Source organism: Podarcis tiliguerta, assembly GCF_965153285.1.
Source record: "Podarcis tiliguerta genome assembly, chromosome: 5".
Lineage (NCBI taxonomy): Eukaryota > Metazoa > Chordata > Lepidosauria > Squamata > Lacertidae > Podarcis > Podarcis tiliguerta.
The window spans coordinates 56,066,264-56,091,293 of NC_139538.1; the positions used below are offsets into that span (position 1 = coordinate 56,066,264).

General features: G+C 39.6%; 2 protein-coding genes across 7 annotated transcripts in view; one reads left to right on the forward strand and one right to left on the reverse strand.

The window, feature by feature from the left end:
- Positions 1-25,030, forward strand: part of DOCK1 (dedicator of cytokinesis 1) — a 359,825-nt gene that overhangs the window by 148,776 nt on the left and 186,019 nt on the right. The window lies entirely within an intron of this gene.
- INSYN2A (inhibitory synaptic factor 2A) overlaps positions 1-25,030 on the reverse strand; it is a 59,140-nt gene that overhangs the window by 19,696 nt on the left and 14,414 nt on the right. For 2 of the 3 annotated variants that reach the window (XM_083439698.1, XM_083439699.1), the window contains 3 exons: positions 23,605-23,686; positions 15,964-17,164; positions 7,378-7,470 (listed from right to left, as the gene is read on the reverse strand). In XM_083439698.1, the coding sequence (XP_083295824.1) occupies positions 7,378-7,470; positions 15,964-17,164; positions 23,605-23,674 (1,364 nt within the window). In that variant the 5' untranslated portion in view covers positions 23,675-23,686. The remainder of the gene's footprint in view (positions 1-7,377; positions 7,471-15,963; positions 17,165-23,604; positions 23,687-25,030) is intronic. The other variant, XM_083439700.1, reaches the window with a different exon arrangement.

Below are 25,030 nucleotides of genomic sequence, written 5' to 3' on the forward strand. Positions count from 1 at the left end.
AATTTAAGAAGGATGTTGACAAGTTGGAATGTGTGCAGAGGAGGGCAAGCATGATGGAAACCAAACTTTATGAGGAACGGTTGAAGGAGCTGGGTATGTTTAGCCTGGAAAAGAGGAGAGTGAGAAGAGACAAAATAGCCATCTTCAAATATCTTAAGGGCTGTCACATGGAAGAGGGAACAAGCTTGCTTTCTCCTGCTCTAGTCCAGGGGTCAGCAAACTTATTCAGCAGGGGGCCAGTCCACTGTCCCTCAGACCTTGTGGGGGGCCACACTATATTTTTTGGGGGGGGGGGCGGGATGAACGAATTCCTATGCCCCACAAATAACCCAGAGATGCATTTTAAATAAAAGCACATATTCTACTCATGTGAAAACACGCTGATTCTCAGACTGTCCGCGGGCCGGATTTAGAAGGCGATTGGGCCGGATCCAGCCCCCGGGCCTTAGTTTGCCTATCCCTGCTCTAGACGGTATGACTCAAGGCAATGACTTCAAGTTATAAGAAAGGAGATTCTGACTAAACATTTTGAAAAAAATTCTGACAGTAAGAGCTGTTTGGCAGTGGAACAGACTCCCACGAGAGGTGATGGACTCTCCTTCCTTGGAGGTTTTTAATCAGAGGTTGGATGGCCATCTGTCATGGACACTTTAGCTATGATTCCTGCATTGCAGGGATTGGAAAAGATGACCTTTGAGGTCCCTTCAAACTCTTATGATTCTATGTTTACAGCAATTGTTTTGAATATAGTGAATTTAGCTACAAAAGCTTCCATTAATTGGAACTTGATTATGGGGGGGAGGGGAACAAAGCTGAAAGCATTTTTATCCCGTTGGAGTATGCTTATTTCTGTGTGTTGCATGTAAATTATTCTGTACACCCTTGTACAGTAGGCTTTTTTCTACCCATCCCTCGTACACCCCTGCTACCTTCTGCTGGCAATGAAGAAACAGGATTCGAATTCAAGAACATTCTAGCCAGGCTAAAACCCTCAAGGAGGATGCAATGAGCTTATAAAGAGTGTGGCCTTGGGAGATGGTGCATTGCTGGGGAAGGGTGTATGGCAGGCATAGGCAAACTTGGCCCTCCAGATGTTTTGGGACTACAATTCCCATCATCCCTGACCACTGGTCCTGTTAGCTAGGGATCATGGGAGTTGTAATCCCAAAACATCTGGAGGGCCAAGTTTGCCTATGCCTGGTGTATGACCTAGATATTGTCCTAAGGACCAGATAGAGAAGGCAAGAGGGTTGCGTATCGTTGAATCAAGATGTACAAAACAAGGGTAAGAAACATATTGTGCTAAGAAGAACAAGGAAACCTTTAGGGGAAAGATGCCAAAAATAATTCTCAAATGCTGAGTTTAGTTTTTCTATGTATAGGTTTAGCAATTCTGGATATTGCTTTTTAAATTGGTCATCATATGACTTCTTTTACTTCGACGGTTTTGCACAGCCACTAATTCTTTGGAGAAAAATTATGAAATCCTACAGCATGCCATACAACTACTACCACCACTGACACCTTTTAAATAATATAGCTGATAGTTCCTGCAGTGTTCATATGCTTGGCAATTCCGAAATTTCAAGCCCTCAGTAACGGTATGTAAAATCCATTAAAAAAAAAAAAAAGCAAACAAACATTCTGTCATTAGTCTCCCGACACATGACTCTAGGAATCTTTCACTAGTGGAGAGAAACTGGGTGGGTGGTGCTTCTTATCAGCATCTTGGTGCACTCCCTTGCATGGGACAGCTCTGCCTATCCCCTCACCTTCATATCTAGAAATGATATGGAATGGCTGGCATGAAATCAGTTGCTGCTGTTCCTTTTCAGGGGCTGGGGAAGTTCAGGGGATGTGATTTGGTCTTTGCGCCATTTGGCTTCTTCCCTATTTTATCTGTGGCTGCCATTTTGTGCAGAAGCATGTTGTCTGGCACATGGAGCTCAGCGAATAAATTCATCAAAGGGGATCTGCCTGGAATTTCCCTGCCACTTCTAGATGTAGAAACTTTCCATGAGATGCAATGATCAATCCTTTTCTTTCTTGTGGTGATGATGAGGAAAACCAATCTCACCTTTTTAAAAAAAAAGGTCACAAAAGGCGAAAATAGCCGTTCAGGTGGGAAAAGAGAAAAAACAGTGATCCACTTCCTATTATAACTGTGCCTCAATTGTGCAGGAAGCATCTTGTAAATCACCAGTGTGTTGGAGTTCACAACTACATGGAAGGATCATCCGCTACTGACACATGGGTGCTGTACCTGGAGTAGATTGGGATTCCTAGAAGTGATGTTTTGTTTGGTAAAGTGCTTCACCTACAATAACATCATTCTTTCAGTTAACTTCTACATTTGTAGTGGTTGAATTGTAGAATTCCAAAACATATTTGTTTTATTCTGGTGGTTATAACTGACATCTTCTATTCAGCAAATGCCCCTTCAAACCTATCTCCCTACTATAGCCATGCAATTGCTACCTCTACCCTTCCAGAATCAAATTGCTCAACAACTTCACCTGTCAGTGGCTATTTCATCAAAGAACTTTGGAGCCCCCCAAATGACGGCTAATTCCTGTAAGCAAGTCACACTCTTATTACAATACTAATCATCTGTTTTGGGGGATCATCTTTACAATCTAGTGGCACAATGGACCTGCTCCAAGCCTGAAGCTGGGATAAGTGTCAGCTGGCTTAAACTGAATGCCATACAGGCTGTTCTCCTAGCATTTCATGTTGGAATCAATGACATCTTGATTCATAGCAATGATAACATAGCCAAAGCATGCATAAGCCAACAAGGCAGTACTCATCACAACACTGAAGAATAGTCTTCCATGACTCCTTGAAGGACTGCCTACAATATACTGGGATAAAAGTGACTGGCCATCCACAGAGATAGTCTATATCGCTAGTGGGTTAAAACACAACAGTGACTAGGTGAGCAGATAAACAGGTGGAATGGATGCTTAAATCTTCGGATAAGCATTTTCTCTCTCTTAAATACAAAAATCCATTGGGACAGATGTCTTTGTGAGAGATTTTCTGACTGGTCTGTTCTACTTTCCTTCTTTCAAGTTGATTCTTTGGATCATTTAGAAGATTCAGGAACAGCAGGTGGAGGTAATGCTAGTCTCACTCCACTCACCGAGGAGATCATGGTTCCTGGGTGTAACCAAGCTGTCAACATGAACCATGAAGTCTTCTCTTTTCTATATGCCTGCAACCAAGAGAATGCACTATCCCAGAGATCAAGACTCATAAAATAGGTAGCACAAATTTGTATATCTATGAGCCTGAAGAAATGGAAAGAATCTCTCTTGCCTGCTCAACTCTATCACTACTAAGAACAGATGTGTTTTTCGAGAATGAATTGAAAGTACAGCAGTTAAACATCTAAGTACCAGTAAGTATTTGGTTTCACACTGTAGCAACAACAACCCAGTATAACTGCTAAGGGGCCATTCACAAATTATTCTCCACCTTCCTGGATTGTTCTGAGGCAGAAAAGATGAATATGCCAAAAGTTCACACTTACTCTTCTTTCTTCGCTTCTACTCACTGGAGAAAACTGAACAACTAAACCAGGAGCTCCTGTTTATTTTACTTGATACCCAGATTGGGGGGAAGGTGGCAGTTTTGAGTGTAGAGTATCATCTGAGTTTATAAGATTAACCCACTACTAATTCAGTTTTCATACCTCCCTACAGTAAGAGCCATGAAAGTGGGGAAAGAGCCCACTCATGTTCACTTCCCAACTGAAAGCCCATGGGATGAAGAGCAGCTAACATGTAGAATACTACTCAAGTGAAGTTCAACCGAATGAATAAAATCACTGACAATGTATACCAAAAGTTGTTGGTGGTAGAAACAAATAAATATACTTTCGACAATTCTCCTCCAGAATATATATATTTTATTAATTAAGGGCTATTGACATGAGATAGTTAAGAGCAGAGCAGTCTTCAATTACTTAAGTCCTTTGTTGACCCTGTGTAAGTTATATAGTAATAGTAGTAGTAGTAGTAGTAATAATAATAATAATAATAAATAATAATAATTTATTTATTTATTTATATGCTGCCTATCTGACTGGGTTGCACAGCCATTCTGAGCGGCTTCCAGCAAATTACTTCAAAACACACATTCAAAGCCTGTTTTTAGAAAGCCTACACAAGCTTTTGGCTGCTTTCTGTGAGCCATAATTAAATGATTGCATTGGTAATTTTCAATAAAAAAGAGCAAAAAATTCTTTCTTAAGTGATAATCTCTTTGAAAGTCTCATAATTAAAGCTCCTCTTACTCGTGTGTGGTTGAAGGTCAAACTGACCCATTTTGTATTATCTTTCTTAACTAATACGAATTCATCAGAGTAGATAACTCAGACGTTATAATGCTAAAGAACAACAATGAGGACTTCTGGAAATAAAATCTATGCAGACTTCTTAGGTCCCCTTAAATCATCTGAATTTCCATACAGCTGTTCTCTATCTAACTTAAATAATTATTGTTTTGTGCTATAATCAGAATTTTTAAAGATGTCTGTTAGGTATAAGCTGTTAAAGCAGAAGAGAGTTGGAAGCCTAAACAGTGGAAAGCCACCCATACAAATTTTATTTTCTACATTGGTATCCTGCCTTTCACCAAAGAGTTCAGGACTTCATTGCAGTCTCACAATAATCTGAAGAGAGAGAGAGAAGCTTTACCTAGGTCCCCCACTGCACATAGCTGACTAGGTCTTTGAGACTGGTTTACCCACAGAGAAACTATAACTACTTCATGTAGCATGGCCACAAGCCTGATTTAATATCCATTACGGGGAAGCTGTGCCATCCAGATAACAGAAAACTCGGGTTAATTTGGATACCACATTTTATGTCTCTTCAAAGTCTTAGCTTTCCCTAGCATCAAACATATACAATGCCTTAACACACTTGTCTATTTCAACCGACAGTGACTCTCCAACATCTTAGGCAGAAGTTTATCCTATCCCTATTGTTTGGAATGCTTTGACTGGAGATGTTAGGGAATAAACTTGAGACTTGCTGCAAGTAAGTGATATACCACTGAGCCATGGGCCTCCCTTGCTTTTGCAGTCAAATGTGATGAGTGAACAGAGAAGTCATGGCTAGCTGTAATTTCTGTGATAGCAGTGGCACCCTTTTTTCTTACTCAGTGATATTTATAAACCTGGCTGAGGCAATATGTTGTCATCCTATATGACTTGCATACAAAAAGATAGTATTAGGATATGTTTTCCAGTTGGCCTTAGTTGGTGCACAGGGCAAGAGTGGTGGGTACTGCCATCATTATACAGTTGAATATATATTAGGCATTGTAACCAATTAATTCTAGGATAGCCTACATTTGTCTGGCTTTCAGTTATCCTGCACATCAATATGTTGTGCTACTTCACCATAGGAAGTATGGGAGAAGGAAAATTTCTCACTTCTTTGTACACTATCTGGGCCTCCTGTTGTGTTTCCTGAAATAATTTTGCCCAGGACAGACATACTAATGATTCTATGTGTGCTTCCCTATAGCTTAGGTTGCTTTAACCATCAAGAATGGTGTTTATTTAACTCATTCTTGAATTGTGGAAGCACCTGTGGCACACTATATTCTGGGTAATGGGGTTAACTTTTGGGGGCAATGTATTGCAGGACAATGGTGCGTGTACGTGTTCCTGCTTTTGGTCATGTGCAGTCATGTGGATCAGTATTCCTTACCAAGCTATAAGTCTTTGAAGCTAAAAGACAGCAATTACATCATTTGGATGCCGAATTCTAGCTTTTGATTTGAGGATAAAAGGAATCAGCCGTTCTCAAGTTCAAGGCAACTGCTTATAAGGCATCTAAAATAATGAAGGTTTTGTTGGGGGGGCTTTGCAGATAATTATTATTGTAAAAACTGAAGTTAAGAAAATCTTAGCTGAGAGGCATTTTTGATGAGTAGATTTTTTTGTTTTTTTTAAAAAGGAGAAGGTATTTTCTTTTTGGAATGAGTGCAAAATTAGAAGAGCAACTGCTGTTGCTTTTACCATGGGCAATATCACAGAAAAACATTAGAAATGTTCAGACCCCTAGGACAAAAGTTTGTGATGACAGCGAAAGGGGCAGCACGATTGAAAGAACATTCAAGGAAGTGGCCACTGCAGGCAAAAGTCAGCGTAATACTAGCTTGTACAGAATTATTCTTGTCTTGACAAGGGGGAGATGTCTAAATAGATTTGCAGTATTTGCTGCAGAACAGTGAATTGTTACAGCCTCTGAGCCATTTTAGCACATCTGCATTCAAGAAAGTATCTATAAAAAGTGCACCCTCAGTATTATGGCCAGGCTAATTTGGACAAAATAAACGTAAACTTCAGTATTTTAGATTATACTCTTGTTGATCTAACCATAAAGGCATATGAAAGCAACACTAAATGCAAAGATAAAAAACGACTTGGTCTAGATTAATTCAGTTATTTACTGTTGGGGTAGAATACTCATAAATGGTTACATAATTTTTTTGTAGCTGTCATAAAAATTCCTGTTTTAGTTGTATGAATATGCATTAAAGTGATTTATTTTTGCTCTTGGACTTCTTAGTTCAATATTTGGTATATCCCCCCCATTGCAATGGTATAATACACTCCCTGGAATTGTGGGAGTGGATTTAAAAATAACTTATGTGGATTTAGCTTATATGAATTTGTTTTGCCTTTCATCATACCTGGCATGCCTACTGCACATAGCATTTTCTGCTTGTTGATAATTGAGTCCTCCCTGCTATTTCCAGGAAGGCATTTGGGTGTTTTGTAAGAGGTTTTATGTGCGTGTATACAGGGCATCCAGGACTATGCTTACATAAACAGGTTGACCCATGATTCTTCATTGTCCCAGTTGTTCCTGTGCTTGCTAATACTCTTAGAGCAACACAGAGGAACTAGTCAACTAGAGAACTAGAAGCTTCTACACCTGCTTTGCACAAGCATGCAATGCCGACATTTTATGCCAATGTGAAAAGCTGTGTTCAGGTCTCATTGTGATATGACTTGGGGCGGAGGGGGCATGTTCAGTAGAGGGGGGAAAGAGGAATAATGTACCATAGTGGAATTTGGGAACTCAGTGTGAAATTTCCCAGGGTATTCTGGCTAGATGATGCCCAAGTATGTTGCTGAACTTGGTGCAGAATTTGGCAGTGTAAGAACTTCCTATGAGGATTGTATTAATATTTCTATTCTGTTTGTTTAATTAAAGTCATCCTTAAATTATTGGATCAATGATAAAGTCATAGATTCCACCCCTCCCCTTATTGTTCCTATATCTGAACTAGGTTAATATAATTTATAATTGATTTATAACAGTCCAGTTGCACTAATAGTAGAAGACTTACTTTAATGGATCAAGTCTCAACAAATGAGAAGAAGCTTTCATTACATAGTCAAGGTCCGATTTCGACAAAAGGTTTTTCCCCATGGAACAATATCTGTGAAAGAATACATGTGAAAAAATTATGTAGGGAATTGGATTCAAAATCCATGTGGATTTTGCAAGGGGGGAGGGAATTGGACAGGAGTGAGCAGCAATGTAATTTTGCAAACCCACAGATTTTCACAGATATTTCGCCAAACATTTCTTTTCTGCAGTGGAGAAACACTACTTTGGACAAAAAGGGCTAAGAGCTGATAGCTTAATTATTATAGTTATCAGCTGTTCCTGTAGGAAATGTAGCGTTTGCAGAGGAAAGTGCAATGAAAAATCATAAGGAAGTCTATGCATGCTGCCTGAGCAGTTGAGAGAATGTCCCTCTCCTGAGTCTATCTGCAGGATAGTTTAAAATCACAATGTCCCACTTCCTAGTAGAAAGGAAATGTCCTCAATATAACACTGCACCGCAGGCAAGCCAGATGTAATATTAAGTCAAGGATCAGGCCTAAGTCTAGAGCTAGCTCCAATTTGGGGGTTAACTACTTCAATTTCACATAATTAGCTTCAAATTTTGAGGATTAGCTTTAATTCTTGTCTGTTGCAAAAACTGACCACTTTGTTGGCTGTGCATTAGAACTAGGATCATTACTATTCAAATGGATGTGAATGCTGTGCGCACATGATCTGGGTTTTATCAGGAGTTTTCCCACCAATAAGCCACTTTTTCATTGGATATAGTCTGGGCACAGCAAACTCAGTCTTGACAGTGCTAGATGTTCATTTTGAAATAGAGAACTCAGCTCTTCAGAAGCTGAAGAGTAGGCTGCAGTTTCATCCTCAAGACTTATTACCCTTGTGTGAAACCTGGAGAACTGCTTCCAGTCAGTATAGACAGTACTGAACTAGATGAACCCAATGGTATGACTTGGTGTAAGGCAACTTCCCATGCTCTCTCTCATAGTGGTTCTAGTTGTGATTATGCATTCCCCCCCCCCCCCAATTCAGGAAGAGAATTTTGTTGCATGCATATGTGATGAAGTCAACTAATTCTTTGAATGCTTGTCCTTCTGTAGCCAACATGGCACCACACATGAATGGGCTGCAGGAGCCCTAACACTCCCTCCTCTAACTCAGTGATGCCTAAGTAACTTTAGGGTGTGTGGAATACTCTCTGCTGGGAGAGAGGGATTCTGGAAGAAGGCACTGCTGATTGACTGGAAGCAGTCCACACAGTAACCTTTTTTTTTGCAGGTTCTATCTGTGCATCCTTTTTAACTGTCTTGGCTCACTGAATGCTTGCACTGATACATACTGGGAGAATAAACCCGGTATTGCTTATTTGGTCATTTATCCAAAGGTGAAAGGGAGATTAGTTAAGATGTCCTAAATATTCAATGTGTCTGTAAACTTCATTCAGCCTCCGATTTAATAAATTGGAGATTGATTTGATTTTAGAGTCTTGATGACACAAAGAATAGTCTGCTAAATAATAATTTTATGGCATCTTCCTGCATGAGTCACATAGTAGGCATACTCAGGAAAGTTTGCTTAATTTTTAGATTAATGCATTGGAAAGCAGTTTGTGTGAACTAAATAAACAGTTGATGTTATTAAGTAATGAAATTGACTTCCTCCTCCCGTACATTTTTTTTCTGTGATTGGTGAGTAGTATAAAGGAAATTATTGCTTTCTTCACTGTGTGGAAAACTGTGATTACAGATTATTTGATTTTTTTACATGCCAATCAATTTATTATAATATTTGAGTCTTAATATTTTTACGGCTGCATGTAAAGGCAGTTTGGGAATACAGACAACATTTTTTTTTGTAACAATCCATATATCCTGGTTCCTTTTGCATTTTCTTTCTTTTTCTAATGTTCACATTCTCTCCCCCCCCCCCCAAGACAGACTGTGTTGAGTACGATTCATAAGCAACTTATTGTGCTCTCTGTAATCAGAATTATTTCCACAAATCCCAGTTTTAGTTTTCTTTGAAAAATACATAGGCATTCAAATAGACTTGGAGTACAAGAGACATATGAATGTGTTCTGAATAATCCAAGGCTTGGGAAAAAATTATTCCAGCTGCATAGTCTGTGCATACAAACTGGAAAGAAAAAGAAAAGCCCCCTCTGCTTGCTGCTGTAACAACTGCTTGCTCTCGCTCTCTCATCGTTTTTTCTGCAAAATAATTTTCAGTACAGCAGGTTGTTACTATTTCATCAGTCCTCAAACTGGGAGCATATAACTGACTTTCAGAAAGGTGAGCAGGGATATCTGAAGAATGATTTCCTGTATTCCTAGCCTGCTGATATAGCTGCTATAAGTATAGACACAATCAGCATCATACAAGGCCTCCAGTGGATTTGTGAAAAGAAGTCTGCTAAGCACTAAGATCTCCCAGTCTCATTAAAGCACTTATGAACTGGAACTGAGAAAGGATCAATTACTGCGTCTGCTGTGCTTGGTTGTTTCAACAATAACTAACACAAACATTTGTTAATACTTGGTTTGTATGCTAACTATCAATTCAAGGCTTGTAAAATGGAAAGTTCTAAATTTTGGCAGCTTTTCTTAATACATAGGTTGCTTATGGGTTATCCATAAAATTCAGTTCATACACCGATTAAAAATCACTATTCCTGTGCTGACAGCACTGGTTAGTGCAGGCTGCTAAAGGTGCTATTGGTAGCCCGAAGGGGACACAGTGTGGTAGAACTTGCACCAGACAAAATGAGCCTTGAAGTGGGCAATGGGAATCATGAGTGGTCACTGATAGCCAGTGAGGCATGGAGGTTGGGGTGTTGGACCAGGACCTGTGAGATCAAGGTTCAAATCCCCACTAGGCCATGAAGGTCACTGGGCAGTCACTGCCTCTCAGCCTAACCTCCCTAACAGGGTGGTTGTGGAGATTAAATGAAGAGGGGAGAATGATGTAGGCCACCCCAACCTCCTTGGAGAAAAAGCTGGAATATAAATGCAATAGCATAGAAACCAAGCAGGTTGGTAAAGGAGAGTTGATCCTCCTTTGGGAAAATAAGTTTTCATGAATAAAAATGAAAATGGCTGCTCTGATTTGTGTTTATTGACAGAATGCTGCATTTATTAGAATCTAGAGCTCCGTTGTTTAAAATCTTGCTCCAATGGTATAATCTTTCTAGTTTTTCCTATATAGGAAAAGGTTTCCACCTTAGACGTTATCTGCAATGATGTTAAAATATCTTCAAATAGTCCAATCTTACTTAACAATAACATACTTTCTCTTCAAGGATCCAAAATGAGTAACTACCTGTACATAATAAAATAAACTACAGATGTAAATATATCTACTTTGTGAGATAATTAGAAAAATTCCTAACATATTTACTGCTACACTTAAGGGGTCTTATTTCGCCTTTGAAATAGCATTTCAAAAAGCCCTTATTGTAGCATGTATATAATCTTTATGCAAAAGGGCCATGGATTTCATAAAAGAAGGCAATCTTACAGAAAAAAGTAGAAAAAGTAGAAAATCCCACTTGGTTTAGAAAAGTGGTAAATAACTTGTGGCCTTCAAGATGTTGTTGAACTCAAACTCCCCTGAATTCCCAATGGTAAGGGATGTTAGGTTTTGTTGTCCTGCAGAATCAGAAAGGTCACAGATTGGCCAGCCCTGATTTGGAGTCCTTTGTATTTCTAATATTACTAAAGCCAAGTGCTGTGTGGTGTGTTGAACTAGGACATGCAGGACCAGAGTTCAGATCCCCCCAGTCAGTTATGAAATTCACTGGGTGGCCTCAGGCCAGTCCCTGTCTCTTAACCTAACCTTCCTCACAGGGTTGCTGTGAGGATAAACTGCCCCGAGTTCACTGGTAGAAAGGTGTGCCATAAATGAAACAAACAAACAAAATACATTTCCTATTAAAGTTGTTAATGTAAATGAAAAACCTCACAATAACATTGGCCAGCATGATCTTCTCTGTAATACATAGATCTATTTACTCGATATACAAGCAGTTGTACTACAGTATTTTAATCACCAGAGGTCTATGCGTTTTGGCTGACCTTGGTAGCCAACCTAAACTTGTCCTTGATATGACCCACGAAAGGGAGTGGGTCATTTATTAATAAAGAATATTTATAGACCACCTACTCATATAAAATGTCAATGTGGCATACAGCAGGTACAATAAAACATGCCATTAAAATAATCATAAAAATGGCTGAGTCGTTTGGAAATGTTTAAACAACTGAATAGGCCTGCCAGCATTAAAAAGTCTTCAAGAGGCTCCTGAAAATTAACAGGGGCAGTGCTTGCTGAATCTCTGCTGGAAAGGTATTCCACAGCATGGGGCATGTAAAACTAAATGCCTGACTTCTGCATGGGGGACAACTAAAAGCCACTTTTCTGGATGATCTCTGTGATCAAGCAGGGATATAAGAGCTCTGGCAGTCCTTAAGGTATCCTTGGTCATTTACCTTTTTATCATTTGCCTTACTTGCATAGGTATTAAATAGTACTGGGAACAAAATAGTGTCCTGTGGAACCTCATAGCCCATGTGCTGTTGCATGTGTGGGCAAGGAGCATTCCCTCAACTCTCTGGACGCAAGTAGGAATGGAAACACCACAATACAGTTCCCATCCTGAACATTGGATCAAGGAGGATGGTCAGTGGTGTTGAAAGCTGCTAAGAGATCGAGTAAAAGGGACAGGGTTTCACTCTAGGGTGAAACTTAGCATATTCTTCCCAGAACATGCATAGAACAAGTAAATATAATTTCATAAAAATCCAAGACTAACACCCCCCCCCCCCAAAGCTAAACACAGACTAGGACTTGTGCTATCTAAAACAGGAAGTTCTTCACCTGATACCAACCCCCCTCCCTCTTACAATGTTGGCACAAGTTAAGCCTCCCTAGCATGGACATTGCAAATTGGGGTGCCACCACAGAAAAGGCCCTCTCATTTAAGTACAGTATTTGGGAAATGTGTACAATTTAGTTCATAATGGAATTTTCATTTTTTAAAAACCCATATGAACTGAGGAAAGTCCTCTTTTGCTGAACAGTGTGGCATGTTCCGGAGCACATGAAGAATCTTGCTTTACTGAAGGAAGTTAGATTGGATCAAGCAGTTTTTGGGGAAGGCAGGAAGAGCTTAGTATAGTCTCCTCAAAGAGAACATCAGTAATGGCAAATAACCCATTTTCAAAGAGAGCTTGCACCACTGTCACTTGTCTTCCCCTCCAATGTACTGTTGATGTGAAATATTCAGGCATGGTCTATGTCATGCATTCAGTTCACAAATAACAGTGCTTCAGTTTCACACGGTCACTGGCTCCAGAACTCTTGCCACATGTTGAGATTTGTGAAGGTTCTGTGAAGATTTGTTTCAAACCACTGGAATATATGATTAAATTACAATATACAAAGCCTATTTATTGGCTGGTTATGATCTTCTATTGATGAGCTGCCCCAGTTACACAGTAGCTTGCAAGGCACTGAGGTTGTAGGCCTTTTTCATTAATATTGTAGGCCTTAAAAAACCCCACACTCAGGCATTTTAATCTGCTGCTGATATCCCTGCGTCCTATGGTTATATTGTTAACTCTTGTATTGTTGTGACCTACCCCAGAATAATTTTGACGAAGGGCAATATATAAATACAATTGTTCAACCAGTCAGTAAGATTTTGCACCTGAGAGGAGAAGGAGTTTTAATCTCAAGTGCATGAGAAGTTGTGGAGAAGACAGACAGCTTCACTTATCCGTGCTTTAGACTGAGTTCCTAGTAGGCACACTTACTCTAAAATAAATGACTCCAGACTAAAGGTAAAGGTAAAGGGACCACTGACCATTAGGTCCAGTCGCGGACAACTCTGGGCTTGTGGTGCTCATCTCGCTTTATTGGCCGAGGGAGGCAGCGTACAGCTTCCAGGTCATGTGGCCAGCATGGTGAACCAGAGCAGCGCACGGAAACGCCATTTACCTTCCCGCCGGAGCAGTACCTATTTATCTACTTGCACTTTGTGCTTTCGAACTGCTAGGTTGGCAGGAGCCACGGACAGAGCAATGGGAGCTCACCCGTTGTGGGCATTTGAACCGCCGACCTTCTGATCAGCAAGCCCTAGGCTCTGTGATTTAACCCACAGTACCACCCGCACTTTAAAATAAATGAATCCAGACTAGACTACTGCAATTATCTCTTACTGGACTACAACAACTCTTGTTTCCTGAAAAACAGCTTGGAAATGTAACTTGGGCCAAAATGCATTGGCTGTAGACCAGCAAAGCATCTGAAAAGGCTGCTATTCTATTCTGGTTATTTATGTATTTCTGGTTTCAATTTAAAGTGTTGGTTTCAGAGTTGAAAGCCCTAAAAGGTCTTAGACTTGGTTATCTGTAGAACACTGCTCCCATATAGATCTGCCTGAGCTTTGAAGGCTCTACTTCCTGGGCCATCAACTTGGTTGTAAAACAGGGCTTTCTTGGTAGTGGTGTTTTAAAAAGGTTTGATAGTGAGGGAAACATCACACTTGATTGTTGCAATTAGAGGAAATTTTTGCTGCTTTTGTAGTTAGTTGCTTTGGATTGATGGAAGGTGCTTTGGATGCTCTATAAGCAGAAGAGCAGGGAACAATTAATAATAATAATAATAATAATAATAATAATAATAATAATAATAATAATAATAATGGAACCTATTTAAACTAAGCTCTCTAATGAAGTCAGATGCTGTTGGAATTTGCATGGTGATAGCTTTAAGCTTTCGCACAATACTTCAGGCAGGCAGAATAAGAACTGTGAGATAGCAATCTATCTGAAGCAGAGCTCTGTGATCTTGAAAACTTGCGCACTGATAAATCATCCACTGATAACCAGTTAAATCAAAGGGATCAAAGCATCACCAAGTAGATGGGTTTCTGACTGACTTGAAAATATGCTGATCATTAGACTATATGTAAGAGAAATGCATTCCGTTATCTGAAAGCTGAGGTTTTGAATGAAATAAACTGGCACAGATTTCTGAGTTAGTTTAGGATTTGTATAGGAATAGATGCAAAAATCTCAAAAGGGTAGTAGTTATTCTACACAAGTCTACTCAAAAGTAAATCCCATTGAATTCAGTAAGTGAATACAGAATTGCAGCCTCAGTACTTTAAAAACTCTCTGTTCTTAATAATACGAAGGGAAAATATATTTAGACTGTTCACAAGCAACAGAACTTGGATAGAATTTTCCTATTGTAGAAAGGTAGTAAGATACTATGCTGAGAAACCTAACACCACCAGTGAAAGGAATGAATTACTGTATATAATCACAAAGGATGTGCAACAACAAAAAGTTCACATTTAAGCAGCTAAAAAGCAGGAAATGAGTCTTGCTGTATTGAAAATTGTGTAACCTAACCCAACCACTGGGGATATGGTAGGCTATACATTTAAATCAACTCTGTAAAGCTGATCGTCCAAGCACCTTTGGGGTGGGATTAAATGTTAACAACTTTATTCCAGGGAGCAACCTGCTTCCATTTTAATCAGGGTGTGTACACTAGTCAGCTGCTTACTTAGGGTGAGAGTAGCACCAGGAGCTTTGCACAGAACATAGTGGTACTTTCAATGTAAAGAGTCAAAGGGGGAATGTTTACTGGAGTGGGGGCAGCAAGAGCTACATAAAACAGTTAGAAAGCATGGAGGTGTTTGAAGCATGCAATCATTAATTTGAAAAGTATATGTGTGTTAGAATGCAGTCGCTGAATTAACCAGCAAATGAAGACAATGCATCTTTAAAGGGGTGAAGGAGGGGGATGCATATGAGATGCCAAAAGCACAAAAGTTGCAATTATCAGATAAAGACTTAATTAGCTGAGCCTGAGTAAATAGCTATGCTGGTACAAATAACACTGAGTAACACTTTTATAGGAAATTGTAGAACAAAAGCAGGACCGCATGCGTTCATGTTTAAAATACTCTCTGCATTCCCTTTCTGTCAAATGACGCTGCTGTATATTTTGGATTGTTTGAGTATTCCGTTGAATGCTTTCCTGTTAGCCTCCCAGAGCAATCTGTTTTTAAAGAACTAAGCAAAGATTTCTTAACTTTACTATTTTTTAATGACTTTTTGATTTGAGACCAATATGTAAAGTGATTATATTTTAATTTCAATATTCTTTTGAATCGGTTGTGTTGATATCAAAAGTATGTTTATCTTAGGAGCACAGTTGTACTCAAAAATCCTAATTTATTATATGTGCATTAGAAACAAAATGAAATAGACTGAAGGTCATTTGCAGCATTAGTATGTTAGTGTCAAGCTAGACACTGAATTATGTATTGCAGGTATGGTGAATCAGGTATAATCATCTGGTGAAAATACCCCAAATTAATACAGCAATATGATGCAAATGCAGTTGAATGTACACTTACAGCAGTTCTAACACATTCAAAGTAAAAAATTAAGGGCACATAAACATATAAATGGAACTGTAAATTGCTTAGTAGAATTCATTTTAACTATTTTAACAAATGATGTGATCATGCATATTAAGGAAGATTCCAAAAACAGCTTACCCTTCTCTATGAGCTTCTCCTTTTTCCAGCTCCTGAATAACACCCAACAAGACCTTTATGGTTTCCTGACTTGAGCTGATCAAGTTCTCCATCATCTGTAGCTGTGCTTTCAAGTCTACCACTTCTGTGTGAGGCACAATTTGTTGGCATCCTTCACTCACAGCAACTGCTGTCTGACAAGGCTGTTTTCCTTCCATAGGTGAAACATGTATCTGAAGGGTCTGTTCATTACATTCGGTTGATTGGCACTGTGCCTGCGTCGAACAGGCCTGAGCTGCACTTACGGCTTGTGATTGCAGACCATTAAGATGCACTGTTCTTTTTTTGTCCTCCTCGGTCGGGCACAGAGACCAGTCATTCCCTGCTGCAGATTTTTGCAGGTCCGTCAGTGAGACGTGAGAACTGGATGCAGGCAAGTAGACAGAAGCTACTTCTGTCTTGAACACTTTTCCATGGGTGGATGGATTAGCCTCCTCGTTCCCCAACGGCCCACTGTGGTGTTTTGCTTTGTCATGCAGCTGGTAATCAGGCTCTTCTAAAACAGAAGCTGCTGAATTTTGAAGAGAAGGAGGTTCTTTAGTACAGCTGTGCAAATCAGTGCTTCTACATGTCTCCGAACAGTTGTCACTAGAAGGCTGCTCTATTGCATTCATGCGTTCATTAGTATGTGAAATAAACTCAGCTGTCACAAATCCAGTGACTTTCTTGCTACACTGAGCAGCCTCCCCTGAGATTTTGCTGTCTTTATCTTTAACATCTATTAGGAATCCATTGTTTTGACTTGGAAAAGTGTCAACAGAAGCTATGCTTTTGATGATACTCCCCTTTTTCCGGTCCAAGGGGAATGTCTGGTAACACTTTTTGAGTTCAGGCGAAGTCTGAACTCCTGTACTTTTAGTAACGTTAGGGATTGATCTCCGAGCAGGCACTGTCATATATTTCCGGTAAGCTGCTCTGTAAGAGATGGGCTTTGCTTCCTTTTTGTCACTCTGCTGTAATGTAGAGAGTTGTTTATCTCTCTGCTCGTTTTGGGCGTCACAGATGTCTTTGAATCTCACCTGCAGGGCTTTGTTTCTTTTCTTGATCTGCCGGTTGGGATCCAGTGCGTATTTCATCTCTAAGGCAAGGGATGTAGCTGGATCAACTTCACTTTCAGAGGCTGTAAGCAAGCACTTGCTGGGTTCCTTACTCTCCATGGTTCCTGTATTCAGAAACAGTTTTTAGGAAGAATTTTATTGCACTAAGTATGTAGGTGTTTAATCAAAACATCTGAAACTTCGAAGGAAAAAGAGTAAGTTTAGGGTCTCTATTGGTTGGTTGGTTGGGAATCTCCACATGTACATATATTGTTGTTCTCTACGTTGTTTTAGTTTTCTGGTAAAACAATGGATAGTATACAACTCAGCTTTACACAGAGTAAAGGTAAAGGGACCCCTGACCATTAGGTCCAGTCGCGGACGACTCTGGGGTTGTGGCGCTCATCTCGCTTTATTGGCCAAGGGAGCCGGCGTACAGCTTTCAGGTCATGGCCAGCATGACTAAACAGCTTCAGGCGAACCAGAGCAGCGCACGGAAATGCAGTTTACCTTCCCGCCAGAGCAGTACCTATTTATCTACTTGCACTTTGGCGTGCTTTCAAACTGCTTGGTTGGCAGGAGCTGGGACCGAGCAACAGGAGCTCACCCCATTGCGGGGATTCAAACTGCCGATCTTTTGATCGGCAAGCCCTAGGCTCTGTGGTTTAACCCACAGTGCCACCCACGTCCCTTTACACAGAGTAGACCCATTTAAATTAATGAACATGACTATGTTAGGTCCATTAATTTCATTGGGTATGCCCTGAGTAAAACTTAGCTGAATACCACTCAGTGTAATCTCATGGGTAATGTCAGGGGGCGGGGAATCAGTTTAGGTGAGCAATGTGGTCTTGATGTTGGAGGGGGCAGCACGACAACTTCAGGGGGTCCAAAGCTTTTTACATAATCTTAGGTTCCCATGCAACTCTTCTGTAATGCCAGTATTAATGCCTCTATCGTGAGTACCAGTATGGCATATTGGAAAGAACAGTTGTTCCAGCCTAGATGCCTCTAGATGTCTTGGGCTACAACCCATCAGCCTCAGCCAGCGTGGCCAATAGTGAAGGACGATGGGAGTTGTAATCCAAAATATAGCAAGGTTGCAGGTTTGAGCCGCGTATGAGATAGCTTCTGTGCAAGAAGGGGATCTGTGTCTGCTATATCATGTTCTAATTTGTTGGAAGCCACCCAGAGTGGCTGGGGTAACCTAGTCAGATGGGTGGCATATAAATAATAAATTATTATTAATTTTCCATGATGATTAAAAGGATTGGTCAGTCCCTACTCATACATACGTCAGTGAGAGTATTGGAGCCTGGGGCAAGTGCACTGAAGCAGCTATATACAGTTAACTTTGCATTCTTCTGTAAGGTGGGAATAACCATTTCCCCCTCTTGGAACAGTTCCAAATATGAACTGCAAGACGGGTGATAAATAATGTTCCTTTGTCTAAAGCCTTTTAAAGGGGGATATTTTGTTCTGCAGAGTGATTGTCAATAAACAATGGTGAGTTTCTGTATTTCTTTAAGGTGCTTTTTCGGTCCTTAGAGGTCTTTCATTTATTAGATTTGAAATTGAGTTGGCTATACTGAATTTTTGATAATTTCATTATTAACATTTGGAAAGATAAAACACTTTAAAAACAAAGTCTAGGTGTTATAGTGTGGGCACAGATGTGCATGTGTGACCAGTCATTTTACACTGAGAATGGAGCTAAGTGGGGTTTGGTTGTGTGATGCATCATATTGACAGGAATGATTTTAGGGGATACACTGCTATGCTTGAGCAGTCATCAAGATTTCTTTTTTTAAAAAAGTGCTTTCTTGTAAGCAAATCCAATGTTTCTGAAAGTATGCATCTTGTTAATTCCTTTCAATGGAAACATCAAAATTTATTTGGTTTTAAATACTGAACAATTAGTGTTCCATGGTGAAAATACTGTTTTGCACTATGCACTCCATGTTTTTCATTTAAAATGTCATTTAAACAAGGAAATTTTTATAAATAGCAAAATACAGAACCTTGTGTTGCATATTTAATATTCATATTGTGTTCAATTATTAAGAGTAGCTAAGATGATGCAGGTGGCTGCTCTGTTCTGTTCAGGGAATACTCAGAGGGTCACACCTTAGTTTATTATGCTGCCTCACAGCTGTTTTATACACATGGTGAAGTTTATTTGATTGCTGAAGTAAGAAAATAAAAGCTGATTTCAGAGGAACTGTGCCAAATTGTATGAGGAGAGAATTCAGCCATGTTTGATTCCTTATCCATTTTTATAATGTTTTTTGTGGGTTTTACAGTGAGGAAAAACTGTAGCTGGAAATCAAAGAAAAAAAAACCCTAACTAGCTGAAAAATCACAAAAAACTAACACTTGTTTTACTGTAGAGTACATTTTCAAAATAAAATAATATATACACAATTCAGGTGGAATAACAGCTGCTGGTGCTTGTTTGCCTTTTCTTTCACCTCCCTAAGGAATAAAGCATTGCAGATAAACATGGCCTAGGCTTAAAACAAAAATCTTAGCCAAGACAGTCCAAATCTTAGCAGGAAGCAATCCCTTCAATGTGGAAGGATCTGGGCGGCTACATAAATGGGTGGCGGGAAGGAGTGAAGGCCCTTTATATATCACGTCCGTCCCCCCCCCCCCAATGGGATAGCTCCCTTAGCCACCATGCCTGCTGCTTTAAGTCAAGTAGTAGCATAAAAAGGCACATAAGAAAACAAGCTGATCTACCTATGAAGCAAGAATGGTGGACAGGATAAATTACTAGTTGGATGGGAAAGGGAAATGAGTGATCTTAAGGTTTTTACCTCCTAAGCAAAGTATTATGTGCTTGCATATAGCCTCTGAAAGGTGAACCCACAACTTGAAGATGAAATAGATGCAACAGATGCATTGAATATCAACCAAGATCAAGAGAATTAACTTTAAAAGGGTTTAGGAGTCGCAAACTTTACTTTGGCTAATCCGAAAAAGACAGCGGTTTGGATCAAAATGGAAAAGCTTCTTCTACTGGCAGAAGGCCTTTTATCCAGGGGAGGTAACCTGCTGGCAGAGGTGGCTTTTGTTGATTCCTTTCTTTCCACTGCAGTCCCCAATGCTCCTGGGATGTGGCACTGGAAGCTGCTGCTGGAGGAGTGAATCAGCAAAGGTTACCTCCCTCCCTCCCTCAACAGCATGCATGAATTCTGGTTCCAACCCAAAAGTTCATGCTTTTACCTGTTTGTATCCTTTCTCTCTTCTTGCCTCAGCACAACACAATGGCAGTGAATCAGTTAGAACTGTACTGGCTTTCAAGCGCTGCAACCTCAGAATACTTTACCATGAAAACATCACCACATTCCTGGGAAACCTCTAAATATGTCTCCTGTTTTATGGAAGGCAGAAGGCCTAGAGCCGTCAAGGCAAACCAAGTCAACTCTCCATACAGGGTGTGAAGAATGGCAGCTTCTCATACATAGTTTTGTATCTCCAGCTAGAGATATTGGAGTACAACAGTCTGTTGATTTGGTTTAACACTACAAAATCCCATTATTGGCATTCTACTGGACTTCATGGTACTCTTTCAAAAGGCAGTATTACAGTATAGTAATATGGGTAGCATGGCTTCACCGGGCAATAAACTGATAATTTATAAATTACCTATGTATTAATTTGAATTAACTAATCTAAAGAAGCACAGAATCATAGAATTTGTAGAGTTGGAAGGGACCACGAGGGTCATCTAGTCCAACCCCCTGCAATGCAGGAATATTTTGCCCAACATGGGGCTGGAACCCATGACCCATGAGATCAAGAGTCTCATGATCTACCAGTTGAGCTATCCCAGTTGTGCATTTTAACTATGTTTAGGAATAAATTGGATATTTGTAAAATATACCTGGGTCACAAAGTGACCATAGTCCTATTCTGATAGTTAATTTCGGTGATAATTTATTAGGCTAGCTAATGTCTTTGGTGCATGAGCTTGCACAAGGGACATGTGCTAGTAGAACAGAACCTTCCCTTCTTCTCTGTAGTCTCCTGTATGCCCTCAAAATCTTCTCCAGAGGGTTGGGGGACACTCTGGAGGAGATTTTGGAAGCATGTGGGAAGAAGAGAAGAAATGGAAGTGCTGCTGTGGCAGCAGAACTCTGTTGGTACTGCTGTGGGTACAACCCATATTCTGTTGTAGATAGACCCTTTCTAATTCTGGAAAACACTACCATATGCTAGTTGTAGCAAACTCATGCACGAGTAATCAATGGTTGATTTCTATTATTCATGCTAGTTTCTAATAATGGGATTACTCATAATTCAAAGCCTTGTTGTAGATTTTTGTAGAAAGTTCCAGTTGGATAAGGAAACTAATGTTTTTGGAGTTACTACTAGACTTCTGGTTTAAACCTTTAACACATGGTTGCCAATTTTTTTAAAAAAGAGTTTTTGCTTTGACCTCTTTTCCCCAGTGTATTTATTAAGGGTTCCTATATATATATCATTCTTACTAGTTTTCCAATAAGAACATCCAATTAACAAATCCATCAAATGATAATCCAATTAAAAAAATAATGAAAAACAGCCAAATTGCAATCCAAATTATTAATTTTTCAGGCTTCCCATACTCTGGACCTCTGAATCTCTAATATTTTCATTTCTGCCTTCCTCTTGTTGTTCTCATATTTTCCACATTCCGATCTTAACGTTTTAAACTCAGTTGGAACCCAGTGTATTTATTAAGGTTTCCAACCGAGTTGCAGTATAGCTCAGGTTATGGGTTTTTGTTTTCTTAAGAAGAAATGTGTGATGTAGGTGGCAGGGTGTGAAAGACACCCTCATGCTACAGTTCACCATAAAACTTGATGTATTAGCGGAGGTAGCCAATGTGGTAGCTTCAGAGGTTGTTGGGCTACAACTCCCATCATCTTTGATTTTTTGCCATGCTAGTGGCTGATGGAGAATTGGCTGCTCCTGTTTTTAGAATGCCAGCAAGAACATGCAAGCTGCACAAAAGAGGTTGGCACTCCTGCACAAAAAAACACACACTTTTGCGTGAATTGTTTTAAACAAATGTATAAAAAGAATATACTCTGCTAAGCCATGTGCAGTAAAGTTAAGAACAACAGTGATACAAGCTGGTGAAAAATGTTAAGCAGTTCAGTTATGTCAGGAGGTGAGTGGTTCAAATTTTGTGATCTATGTCATGTTAGGAATTTCCAGGAACCCACTACTTAGGGTTTAATGGTGTTAAACTGTGTTTGAAAACAATGTACAGCAAGCTCTCACACTGAATATTTTGACAAATCCATAGGGTAATGACAAGAATATCCTAAAATGAACGTATATATTTTTATGTTAATATTCTTTATTTTTTATTAAGAGGGCCCATTTAAAGATCTTGGTGTTCTATACAGTAACAAAAAGGACTCCGGTGATTTGAACATGGATATGGTGCAGTTTGATATGTACCACGATCCACAGATCTTAGCTTTAGAGCATTTCAGAGCTTGAGTTGAACCCTGAAATTATGAAGCAGCAATAAATGGGGGAGAAATGTTGTGTGTGTGGAGGGTTCAGTATGTGACAGGAGCAATCATCATTAGCTCCACATATCTAGTATTAGAGAAAGGCTGCACAGTGTGACTTTAGGCAGCAAGCTCAGTGTTAAACAGGACAAAGTGATGTTCAGAAAGAAGCGTGTGCTGTTGAGGGAGCACATATTGTGCATGCAGGAGGTCCCAGGTTCAGTTCCTGGCATTTAAACTTAAAAGGGATAGACAGCGCGTGATGTGAAAGACCCCTCTGTCTGAGAACCTGGGCAGCTACTGGCAGTCAAGAGTACACAATACAGTCATAACTTGGTTGTCAAACGCCTTGTGACTCAAACCTTTTGGCTCCTGAACGCTGCATACCTGGAAGCGAGTGTTCTGGTTTACGAACATTCTTTGAACCCGAACATCCAATGTGGCTTCCGCAGCTTCCGATCAAGTTCAGGAAGCTCCTGCAGCCAATTGGAAACCGTGCCTTGATTTTCAAACGTTTTCGGAAGTCAAATAGACTTCCGGAACAGATTCCGTTTGAGAACCAAGGTACGACTGTATTGGACAACATGGACAAACCAGTGTGGACTGGCAACTTCTTGTGTCATAACAATCTATGTGCAGGTATAAGAAATCCTGTTCTATGCTGTTTTGTTTCACGGTGTTGTTTTATTTGTCTACATTCAAGCTGTACATCTGCAGTACATATTACAGGTTTGTGCAGCAAATCCCATTGTTCCTACATACTGTTGATAAGGATGTGGTGAATCCTGTTATCCTGACTTTATCACCAACACCTTTTTTTTTTTAAAAAAAAGATGATTCACTGTTTTAAAATTTAAATTTTGTTCAAATTAAAAGGACAATATGCCTGGTGTAAGGAAAAGGGGTTAATGAAGTAGCTGAGCAGTCCACATTTTGACCATCTGCAATGAAAAAGGGCCTTTGAAGTGAAATTGTAAGGAAGGCTAAACTTGCAGAAAGACATGTGGGACTTTAGACAGTGGTATCATAAAATGGCATGACTAATTACTTACCGTCACTATTAAGGGATTGTGAGGCTGGAGACGAAAGATTCCACATCTCATTATCAGCTCCTTTAGCCATCTTGCCACTCACCTAAAATACAGGGCATATTCCATTACTGATAGGTTACATGTTCTCTCAAGGAAGCTTAATTTGTTGTACTACAATCTACCTATGGCAAAATCCACTACTTTACAGAGGAACAGCACTGACCCCATCCCTTCAAGAGAGCAGAGGTGGCACTATTATTGTGTTGTGCCTTCTGGCACTGCAATATTTGTGTCTATTCAATGAAACTCTTCCTTGAATGTCTGAACTTTAATAAAAAATGTATTTATAAAAAATACATTTTTTAAAAAAGTATGTACAATACAATCTGATTATTGCAGCCACATACAAACTATTAAATGGGCCCTGTGCATTTTGTTGTTGTTGGAACAAACCTAAGATGACAGGTATGTCACCTTTAGCAGTTATACCCAAGGTCTGTTGAATATGAAGTGAAACAGCATATGAATTAGCCCGATGTAAAAAAAGCAGTATGAAACATAATATGTTGCCATTAGAATTGCAACTGGTATTTTAAAAAATGAATGTGATCTCCTTGCTCATTTGCAAGATAAAACTGCTCATCGTGGCTTTGAATGACATTTGCAGACATCTCATATTTATTTGCAATTTATAATGTGCAGTTCATAAACTGGCAAGTTTTTTTTTAGAAACTAATTTTTAAGACATTAGTAGACAAACTATATAAATACCTAGAAATAGAAAACATCCTGCCAAACATAAATCATTTTCAGACATAAAACATACTATTGATTAACTTGTATCTCATTTTTATTAGAAACTATATTTAACCTTATGCTTGAATTAGCAGGTTATAATCAACAAGTGCAGTAGAGCTGCGAGAATTTTTTTTGCTCAGTTTCTTATTCAAAGAAAATGACAGACAACCCCACTGAAAGACTGATAGACTTTCAAGTGGAATCTGACGTGTAACAGCTGGCTTACTCAGAAGAACAGATTTACTTGCTTATGTTTCACATGCAATTCAAGGTGCTTAATAAAACTGGCTTGGTTTCACATAGTTATCCTACTGACTCTTCCACTCAACCAAGCTGTATGGCTGTTCCATACAACATAGAAAATAACAGGTGGTGTGTTTTGAGCTGAATCTGGGAAGAAGAGCCAAATCTCAAGGAATTTGAACCTAGGGCCTGAAGTGCAAACAGACAGGTGGCATCTACTGACCAGGCAACTTAGAAAGACCCACACTCTTAGTATTTATAACTTACCAACTCAAAGGCTTCACACTGCCTGTCAAGCATAGGGCCAATTGTCACTGAGACAACATCATAGCTCCAAGTAGCATTTGATAAGTAGTTACATGTCCATCACCTTATGTGCTGAAATAAGACAGAAAGCTCTCTTGGC